General features: G+C 42.7%; 1 protein-coding gene and 1 long non-coding RNA gene across 5 annotated transcripts in view; both read left to right on the top strand.

Annotated features, from left to right (window-relative positions):
* Window positions 1-2,358, top strand: part of Asns (asparagine synthetase (glutamine-hydrolyzing)) — an 18,577-nt gene extending 16,219 nt beyond the window's left edge. For all 4 annotated transcript variants that reach the window (XM_031381147.1, XM_031381148.1, XM_031381149.1 and 1 more), the window contains 4 exons: window positions 217-317; window positions 1,218-1,299; window positions 1,387-1,542; window positions 2,006-2,358. In XM_031381147.1, coding sequence (XP_031237007.1) covers window positions 217-317; window positions 1,218-1,299; window positions 1,387-1,542; window positions 2,006-2,215 — 549 coding nt within the window. In that variant the 3' untranslated portion in view covers window positions 2,216-2,358. The remainder of the gene's footprint in view (window positions 1-216; window positions 318-1,217; window positions 1,300-1,386; window positions 1,543-2,005) is intronic.
* Window positions 2,359-4,849: 2,491 nt separating this feature from the next.
* LOC116098563 lies at window positions 4,850-7,829 on the top strand. The gene is made up of 2 exons (XR_004121869.1): window positions 4,850-5,364; window positions 7,466-7,829. It is a non-coding gene; the product is annotated as an uncharacterized LOC116098563 (long non-coding RNA).
* The last annotated feature ends 2,708 nt before the right edge of the window (window positions 7,830-10,537 follow it).

Genomic DNA, 10,537 nt, shown 5'->3' with positions numbered 1-10,537 from the left:
AGAAACTAACTGGGTAGACTAGACTGGCCTATGCTCCCCATGTGCTGGGATTAAAGGCACATTGGAGGGTAGATGGGCCTGTCGTATAAAACATTTACTCACATCCCTTTCCCTCCTCTTAAGTTTGCTGCCTTACTTTTTATTTTATATGTAAGAAGGAAAAATAAAGGCTGCCTGTGTGCCAAAGCATGCCACTCACCTTCGTTTATTAAATAGGCTCCATCTCCTGAGAAGGCCGAGGAGGAGAGCGAGAGGCTGCTGAAGGAACTCTACCTGTTTGATGTTCTCCGGGCCGACCGCACTACTGCTGCGCACGGGTAACTTTAAAATCAGTTGTAAAACCAACAAGGAAGAAGGGGTGAAGTAACTTAAAATGAGATCAGCTGCTTCATTTTTGTTTCTTTTGTTTGGCTGTGAAGTATGGTTTTCAGCAAAATTTATCCCCCAAAAACTGTGCTATGGCCTGGATGCTGTCACCGGGGTGAGGAGAGTTCATCTTCTGTGGCTGTGTCAGACAGGTTTTGTGTCACTAGATCTTCACAGTAATGGGCCGTCTCTGGCCTACAGGGAAGGCTGCAGCAGCTATTTTAGAGCATTTGGAAGTTGTAAGCTCCAGGTAGCAAGTACTACGGGCCCTGCCAAGCCACTCTTCCTGCATTTAGGAGGGGACATGCAATCTTCACTCATTCATTCGTGATAGGATTGTAGAAGAACAGTAAGCTTCTTTGGTGTCATTTCTTCTTGTCCAGAGTTTCCATGTTTAACTGGGATTGTTGAAGAATAGAAGACCCTTATTGTGCAGGATAAATACTTGCCTTTCAACGTTTTCAGTTCTTCTACCAAACCGTATTTGGTTTTAGGTGGGCTGGAATCATAGTTATTACATGTCTGCATGTCCTGACCAGTGTCACTGGGACTTTTGTACAAATGATGTATGTGTTTGGGTATACCCTCATGACCAGGTCACTCATGATGATGAACTTTTCTGCTTTTAGGGAAACAGCTAATTTTTTCATAGGCACAGAAGGAAAGAAATAGTTTAAAACAGAAAGCTTCCCTCCCTAGATACTGGTTTTATTTCGAGTATATGGTCAGTCATGCAGCGTGGCCCTTAGGAGGCCAGAAAACGACTATATAATCTCCATTTCTCAGTCTGGTGTGGTTGTTGGGAAGCCGTGCCAGCCATCTGATTCAGATTGTCTTCTGTTTTCCCCAAGTCTTGAACTCAGAGTCCCGTTTCTGGATCATCGGTTTTCTTCCTATTACCTGTCTTTGCCACCAGAAATGAGAATTCCAAAAGTAGGTAAATCAACCTTGGATAAACACCCCAAATATCATTGGTTCTTCTGGTGACTTCACTGACCCTCCCTTCTGTGCTCCTGTCAGAATGGCATAGAAAAACATCTCCTGAGAGAGACTTTTGAGGACTCCAACCTGCTACCCAAAGAGATTCTCTGGCGTCCCAAAGAAGCCTTCAGTGACGGGATAACCTCAGTCAAGAACTCCTGGTTCAAGATTTTACAGGACTATGTTGAACATCAGGTCTGTCTCTAAAAATATTTTCTGGTACAGTAATAGTTTAATAAAGAGCTGGGATCTCTGTTTGCCTTTAGTTTGAATAGTTGTGCCTATAGGAGAGTCAGAGTTCCTTCAAGGAGCATGTCTTTGATAAGCATTACATAATAAGGAAAATGAAGGACTCTAAGGTAGTAGAGATGATCAAAAGAAAAGGGATAGAGGGAAGACGTCCTCATCATCACTGACCATTTTGCACATGTCTGGGTACCTGTTGGGTACAAATGAGTCAAATATTGAGCTTCCAAGTGTGAATATGCATGAGAGCTTTCAAAAAGTTACCGTCTGTTTATTATAGCTTGTTTTGGCATTTTTCTAAATAATGAGTGACGTAAAGGGTCGTGTTACTTTATAGTATGTCTTAACTTTATTTTGGTCTCCATCAGAGCAAATACACATAGAAATGTTTCGTTCTCATTTTATTTTATAGGTTGATGATGAGATGATGTCTGCGGCCTCCCAAAAGTTTCCCTTCAATACTCCCAAAACTAAAGAAGGCTATTACTACCGTCAGATCTTTGAACGCCATTACCCAGGCCGGGCTGATTGGCTGACCCATTATTGGATGCCCAAGTGGATCAATGCCACTGACCCTTCTGCCCGCACTCTGACCCATTACAAGTCAGCTGCTAAAGCTTAGGCACTCTTTACACTCTTGTGTAAAAGTCAATGTTTCTTCTGAAGGTGGAGACATCAGAACAATCAGAAAGAATGAAACCCAACCATCTGCCACTCAGGCTTACGTAGGCATGAAAAGAAATAAAGTATCACATCTAAAATTCCTCCTGGTTGTGGGTACCAGTGCAGCCTCCTTCAAGGTAGCTAGAGACGGAGGGGCTCTTGCTGTATTGCCACTGTCTGGATGATAATGAGCTAAGCTACAGGGGAGAACACATCATCTTTGCATCTCAGTGCTGCCTACATTCCTAACAGCTGGCTAGGCAGACTACGGTGTGAGTCCTTTGTGGGAATTGGTGACAATTCTGCTTTACAGCAGGCATTCTGTTTGTTTTTGCTTTGCTTTGTTTTGTTTGTTATATTGTGCTAATGTCCCGATGAAGTCTCGTGGAGCTGGGGATAAATTTCTCAAATACAGAGTTACATGCTATGTTAGGTTTTTGTGGGTCTCCATGGAACTATTAACACTGATACCAAACTGGACCATATGAAACCTAGTTCACACCTTTTTCCATAAGACTTCATTTATAAGAGCAGGTGGTGGGCCAGGTATGGTATAGAATGGGTCCAGGGTCAGGACCATTCTATATTGACACTTATTCCGGAAGAATTGTCCAAGCTACATGTTTCTCACAAATAGGCTGGAGAAGTAGGAAATAGTACTTACAAATAGAACATGCTTATTTGAATGCTTATTAAAGTGCTCCAGGACGTGTTGACATCCTTGAAACATGAATTTAGCTGTTAAATCGTTTTGAAAAAGAGAGTACTTGGTGCAAGAATTCTTGCCGGTGTCAGTTATTTTGATGCTCTGAGCACTGGGGAAGCTGCAGCACTTCAAGGCCAGCCTGGACTACATGAGGCTGTCCTGTCTCAATGAACAAATGCTTTGATGGGAAAAGTGATTGAGGCCCGCTATAAGACAGGACATGACTTACAATCTATAAACCTGTCTGTGAAACTGAAGATGAGTCCTTACTATGGGGTAACCTGATGTTTAATCTCATATTTATAGATCTTTGAAATATTTAGACTTACCTTGATTTGGCTCTATACCTATTTCCTGAAGTTTACCCAGCCCAGCTATATGGCATTGCAAATGCTTTGCATTGGGATCAGTAACTCTGGTTTACGATATTTTACACAGTAGTGAATAGAGCAAGATTGGTATAGCATAAAGCACATTGTCAATTTTGAAGGTGTGGGATATGCTTCACATTTTAACTTAAGTGACTGAGTCGCGTGGTGTTCAGATCGCACTGAGAACTCTGACACACAGAGAGAGGTAAGTCAACTTCACAGCACCAGACTTTATACCTTTTGTCTGTCTGCCAATGCCTAAGAAGGGTGTACTTCCAGAGTCTGAGAGCTTCCAGTTCACGATTGGCTGGTTCATGGTGTCAGCTGTATCATTTCTCTTCCAGTGTGAGGCAGGAAATCAGGACAGAAGAACCCAGTAGAACACAGCTCTCCACCTCATGGCAGTGGGAAAGCAAGAGGATGGAGTTTAAGAACATCTCCAGTGCCTCATCCAGGCCTCACCTTCAAAAGTTTCTACCATTTCAGTAATGCCATTCAGTTATGAATCCATCAATAGATTTATCCATTGAATTAGAACCTTTATGATCTAGTCACTTGGCAATGATTGCATGTACTCGTTGAAAACTAAGCCTTCAACTCATGGGCCACAAGAAACAGAAGGTTGCCCATAATGGTGGCAAAGGTGATGAATTTCAAGTTATACATGGTCATGTAGTTAACTTTTCCTTTGACAATTTAAAAGAAAGGTCTGAAGAAAGCACCAGTAGGTTGCCAGCTTGTATGTGATCCAACTGCTTACATACTGACTTCATTCAGTTTTCTAGCCCATCCAGTTCACATGGGACTGCTCATTAGTAGCCAGTCCTTTCAGGCCCCTTTACAACTAAGGATTGTTAGCTGACATTCATTATCTTGCTACTTTAGCACTGGTAAGCACTTTGTGACAACCCATTAAACAGCTTTGCTTCACTTTGACTAAATATCTTCTCTAAGGTACCATATCCCATAATAACTTTTTTTTTTACTTTGTTTTTAAAATGAGAGTAAATTCCAAAGTCCTCCCTCAGGTTTTGAACAAGTGTTAACATGTTCTTGCAAATCTCTCACTGAAATGATATCATTATGCATAGGTGAGTCATCTTCCTTAACATAAGCCTTCAAAGTTTCTATTACAGGGTTAATATAAACAGCTAGACTGAGCCACTTTTTTTGGATATTATATATATTTTCTTTATTTTGTACATCATCATCATCAATCATCATCATCATCATCATCATCATTATTATTTTAATTCACGTTACATCCTGCTCATTTTCCCCCTGCCACTCACCTGTCCCACAATCCTTTCCCCTTCTCTTCTCTGAGCAGGTGGGACCCTCTCTGGATATCCCCCATCCTGGCACATCAAGTCTTTGCAGGGCTAGGCGCATTCTCTCCCACTGAGGCCAACCAAGGCAACCCAGCTAGAAGGAACATATCCAACATACAGGCAACAGCTTTTGGGATAACTCCCGAACTGAGCCACTTTTATAAGAAATTTTGTGACACCTGGCTGTAACCACAGTGTCGGCATGCTCCTTCAGAAGGTTCTTGTATGTTTTAGTTTGGTCTGGAGAAGGGTCTTGGAGAAGGTCCATATGGTTCATGTGGCTGTGAGGAAACACTGACGTGAGCCGTCCGTGGTCATGTTGTCCATCTACAGCGAAAGCATTACTTCCCAGCAGACACTCTGCAGCTGCTCTAAGTGATTTGTTGCCTTAACTCACCCAATCTCAACTGCAAGATTAGCAGGTTGTACTTTCTTAGAAGTAGGCATCCCAGTGTTTCTGGTCCACCTCCCCCAAACCTTGCTTCTCTGTTAAATGTCTGCTTCCTCCCTTGTCCTTGAGCCGGGTAGGCATTTATGATCATGTTGGCAAGCACCATACAGCAGAAGTGAAGTGATGCTGAGTGTCTCCGATGACTTGGTGCCTGTTTTTAAAATGGAAGAAAGAAGTTGGCCATCTGTACGAATGGACATCTCCATTGGCCACTCATTTAACAGTGAACAGCTAGCACCATGCTTGTAGGTGAGCCTCCAGAAGATTCCAGCTCCTAGTCTTAGACTTTCATCTGGAACCATGGTATGGTGGCAGAGATTTGACCCTTGTAGTCTGGCCACGGTCCTCATTCATAAACCCCAGAGCACAATGGGTTCTCAGAAGTGTTAAGCTGGGGAAGGCTGTAGCTCTTAATATCACAGTAACTGGGAATACTAACCATTACTCTCCTGTGTTTACAGAGAGGTTAAGTAAGCTGCCAGATTGAACATTATGCTAACTAGTAAGGTGTTTAGCCCTAGGTTATTCAGGCTGTTTGCTTCTAGTATCTTTTCTATTGTATTGTTACCACTGATAACTAGTAAGGTGTTTAGCCCTAGGTTATTGAGGCTGTTTGCTTCTATTGTTTTTTTCTATTATATCGTTACCATTGAGAGGCTAAGGGAAAGTTTCCTCTGGGCTACTGTAGGGGCAAGAAGAGGAAAAACTGCGAATCCCTCCAGGTTCCCAGAAATACCATCCTGTCACAGTGTGTCACACTGAAGTTAGAGTTACTTTTCATTAATACCTGTGTGCTCACTTGGCTAGTGGAGGGCCCTGCTCATCGCTGAGGGTTTTATAACCACTCTGGGGTCCAGGAAGATGTTCATTCATCATCCACAAGAGAGGGAAAGAAATTTGTGAACCATGGGAGGAAACACAAAGCTTCCAGATGTTACTTTTGCTCACTTTTCAAACCCCTGTGTATGTGTGTGTTTGTGTGTGTGTGTTTGTTTGTGTGTGTGTGTGTGTGTGTGTGTGTGTGAGAGAGAGAGAGAGAGAGAGAGAGAGAGAGAGAGAGAGAGAGAGAGAGAGAGAGAGAGAGAGAGAGAGAGAGAGAGAGAGAGAGAGAGAGAGAGAGAGAGAGAGAGAGAGAGAGAGGAGAGAGAGAGCAAAGAGGGAAAGAGAAAAAGATATTAAAAGTATATTGAAGTATATTGGGAAAAGCCCTCCAAACTCTGCAAATCACCATCTAGTTGCCAAATCATTCTTTCCTATGTATAACTTAGACTCACCTTCAAGAGTAGCATACTGGGGATTCTGCTCTGCTGTACCTTGAAACCAAGCTTTCAGGGTCTCTAGGTGAGGTATTGATTTGGTTAGCCATGTCAGGATAAGAGGTATGTAGATTGACAGCCTGTTCCTCACCTGTCTGGTTTATAATAAAGAAGCACGAGAGTAGTTGCAGCATCAGCAGCAACCAAACACAAGGCACAGTGAGAGATCAGGAAGCATACAGCAAACCCCATGCAGCAATACTGATGTCCTGCTGAACTACTGCTTGAAGAACCCCATCCCTAGCAAAAAGTCACCCTGCCTACTGAGACAAGGCATGCTGGTAGAGGAAAACAGAGCGGACCCTGGGGAGGCATCACCTGCACACACATGAGAAATGGGAACATGGCGGTTTCTAACAAGAGAGCCTATTAGACTCATGCGTTATAATCGTGGTTCCCCAGAATAAGTCTTAGTTATAGATCCTCTTGTATGCTATGGACTGTCCTGGAAGCTATAGTCTTACCATCAAATCAACGCAGTCCTGTACCTGTGTTCTGTTGTGTTCATCAACATCTTATGGACAAGAAAAATGTTGGACAATAGAGATTATGTTGCATGGCCAGTGTCCCACAGCTGATAGTAAGGGAAAGAAGGGTTGATTGTAGGTTCCAGTAGTTTAGAAACCTCCTGACCCATGTGACATTTCAAAGAATTAGAAATACAGAATATAAATATTTCAATTTACATTTCATTGTGAATATTATTTTGTGAATAGTTAATAGGTTATTTGGCAAGTCTAATTTAAACATAAGGTTGCTTTAGTTCTCCAATTCATAATGAACACATGTGCATTTGTGATTTACATATTGAGTGAGGTAGGTACGCTGAGTTCTGGCTTGACTTCAAGCCCTACCAGGCAAGTAAATTCTGCCAATGAATGCATTAGCAATTTTGAAAATGTTGGAAAGAAAAGCCATACCTACATAATGTCAGAGTATTTTTAAAAATAGAAGAAAGCATTTGACTTCTGAGGACAAATGATGTAACACACAAAGCCACAGGGTGGCAGCGCTGATTCATTTCTCTTTTTCAGGAAAAGTTTTGCACTTTTCAAAGATACTGGCAGAACCAGCATGAAGACACTTGTACGATGTGTTGAAGAAATATCATGATCATATCATAGAATAAACGACAACACAGAAGCTCCATAGTGTGCTGTAAGCAATCATGGAGCAGCTCTGATTTGCTCATACCATGAAACCATTGTACAGGCAGGTGTGAGCTTATGTATGAATTTCTTAGGGTGTCTTTTTATGTGTCATCCTCAACATAGCCTATACAAAGTGAATCCTCATAAAAATAAAATCCCTCATAGAGGAAGGGGAGCTAAATTCTTTGGTGGTGTTGTATAGCCACTGGTAAGTTGCCCTTGGTCAAATAAATGACTCCCACACTCATGTTCTTGTAAGTTTCATGATCATGTAATTAAATGCACATTCACGGGTGCACATGTGCACACACCACACACACACACACACACACAGACACCATAACAGTAGGAAGAAGACTTGTACGGAAGAAGACAGGGTTTGGTTCACATGGGAAGTAGATAGAGATGATAATGGTGATATAATCTAGCCTGCTGCAGGTGTTAGGGAGGTGGGAGGATGTATCTCCTTTGCCCATACCACTACATGGCAGACAGGTGGCAGGGCCAGCTCTGCTATGCTCATGCCCTTGGGGGTCAGCTCACCCACTATCCCCGCAAGCAGGACCAGCTCTCCTGAGTGCTGTAGCAAGTGAGGGATAGTGCCAGCTCTTCCACTCTCATGGCTGTAGGGCCACAGAACAAAGCTTTTAAAGGGGAGGATCCTTCAGAATGATGTGGACAACACATACAGCTTCTATTTGATTTTTTAAAATTTTGCTTTTGCTTTTGGAAATAGTCTTATGTTATTACTGAGGGTGGCCTTAAAATTGTGATCCTCCTGCCTCATGAGGCCTCTTGATTGTGAGTCAGCATTTCTAGCCTCACTTGCTTTTTTGAAATGAAGTAAAAGCCCTACATGTATGTCATTTCCATAATCTCAAAGTCTTAACCCTAACTCATCTCAGTTTATGCAAAGGCAACTAAAAGCCCAAACGTGCACCATATATTTTGCACATAGTGGCAACTAGCATGGACTGCCACTGTAGTACATGTTTGTGCAACACCATGAGAGAAACTGAAGAAAGAGCTGAAACACAGAAACAGAAGATGATCAATGGAATGATCTGCCTGATAGAATGGAAACCACCGAAAGTATTTCTGTGTTAGCAAGGCAGTTTTCACATGTGGTTAGGTGGTCCATAGAAGCTTGGTGGGGCCTCACTACAGTGAACATCATCCTCTGTCATCTTCCATTCTTACAAAAGAAAGAAAGGGAGAAAGAGAAGGAAAAAAAGAAAGGAAGAAAGAAAATAAAACTCAGCAACTTTTCTCCATTAACCTTATATTTATGGGTTTGAGCTCATGAGCTACATTTTTAGTGGAAGTGTAGATGTTATGGAGTGGGAGTTTACAAGTATAGGTGTAGAGTTTGGAAGAACCCTGTGAATATAGAGTTGATATTCTGTGTAAAGGAGTGAGGAAAAAAGAAAAACACAGTTGAGAAGAATAGTCAAGTATTGAATAAGGTGGCAGAGTGCCCAGGGCTATGTATGCATCCACTGATCACATCAAACTGAGTGTGATGAAACAGGCTGAAAGCAACACTATCTTGATTATATTGTATTATTATTCGATCCCATCACATTATGTTGTAGTTAGCACTCAGGTTATCAAAGCTGTATGGCTTTCGGGTAACCGTAGTGGGATAAGATAATAACTCAACTGAATATGTTTCACTGTGGGGCTAGCAGATAGAAAACCCGGTAAGACTGAGCAGATTCAGGGACCCCGGAAATTCTCATAATTGGGAACAGTGGGTGTTTAAATCTACTCTCTACCTGTCCTGGAGCACGTGCCCAGGAGTTCTGTGACAATCAGTCAAGTAGGGACAACACTAGAAGTCCTTCCACATGCAGATGAGATGAGGTATTCCTAACACCTCAGACCAAGCCAAGAGGAAGTATCTTCCTTTAGGTCCCAAGCCACCCCCAAAGGCCCTACCCACAAGGAGTAAAGCTCACGAGTTATTTCACCAAAGAGCATCCGAGAGCGTCTGTCTTATCGAGCTGAAACACTGCAGGGAAGAATTTTCTCTGGACCTCTATCAGGTCCAACCCCCTGGGTGCGCTTGATCTCAGCCACTTCCTGCTTGGTGGTGTCCCGACCTTGGCCCCTAGCCACCCACTGTGTATTGTCACCTGCCCCCCAACTCTGGGGCACCACTGGCCAAGGAAGAGGCCCAGCTGCCTGCCTTGCTCAAGCTTCCCCTCAGAGAGCTGCAGTTCTTGGCTGCTCAGGCTGAGCCCGAGCGAGCACCTCGGATCGCAGTAGATAGCGCCCTGTACACAGACCAGCATTTCACCGTCTCTTGGGTTGAAGATTTTCTGTCAAATCTCAATATGTGAATTGGGTAAGTGTGCAGCTATAGTTAAGTACTTTTCTTAGTTATGTACTAAAAGCCACGATTTCAGGAAATGACCATGCAAACCCCTTTGTCATACTGTCTTGTGATATGACATGTTATTCAGGTAGTGTTCCAGACCTTTTATTTTCAATCAGTGTAACACAGGACAGTGCCATACCCCATGCTCCTTACCAACTTTGTGATTAACATTAATTTAATGGTGTGAAAAAATGAACAGCTCACACATTAAAGAAAAAGTAAGGTGAGGAGCCCCGACTCTGTATTGGGCAACAAAATGTCTGATGGCAGTGGGGGACTTGTGAAGCAGGTGAACTGTCAATATCTTTATGACTGGCCAAAAATCAGATACTCAGTTGCTGAGAGGGACCAGGCCCCTGTGTAGGACTGTAGCTGTCTAGAGTTGGGGAGCTGTGGACAATGATGAAGGCCACTCAGCTTGTCCTCAGATCCGGTTCTTCTAGGCTAGGTGACAGCAACTTGTAAGAGAACCCCTAAGTAGAGATTTCTATGAAAGTTTCTTTTTAAAGTAATGAATTAAAATGTTAGAGAATGTTTAGGCCAAATAAAATGTCCTGTGTGTTAACAATAAT

The sequence above is a fragment of the Mastomys coucha genome, unplaced genomic scaffold, assembly GCF_008632895.1.
Source record: "Mastomys coucha isolate ucsf_1 unplaced genomic scaffold, UCSF_Mcou_1 pScaffold20, whole genome shotgun sequence".
Classification (NCBI taxonomy): domain Eukaryota; kingdom Metazoa; phylum Chordata; class Mammalia; order Rodentia; family Muridae; genus Mastomys; species Mastomys coucha.
This window is presented reverse-complemented; position numbering and strand designations above follow the sequence as displayed.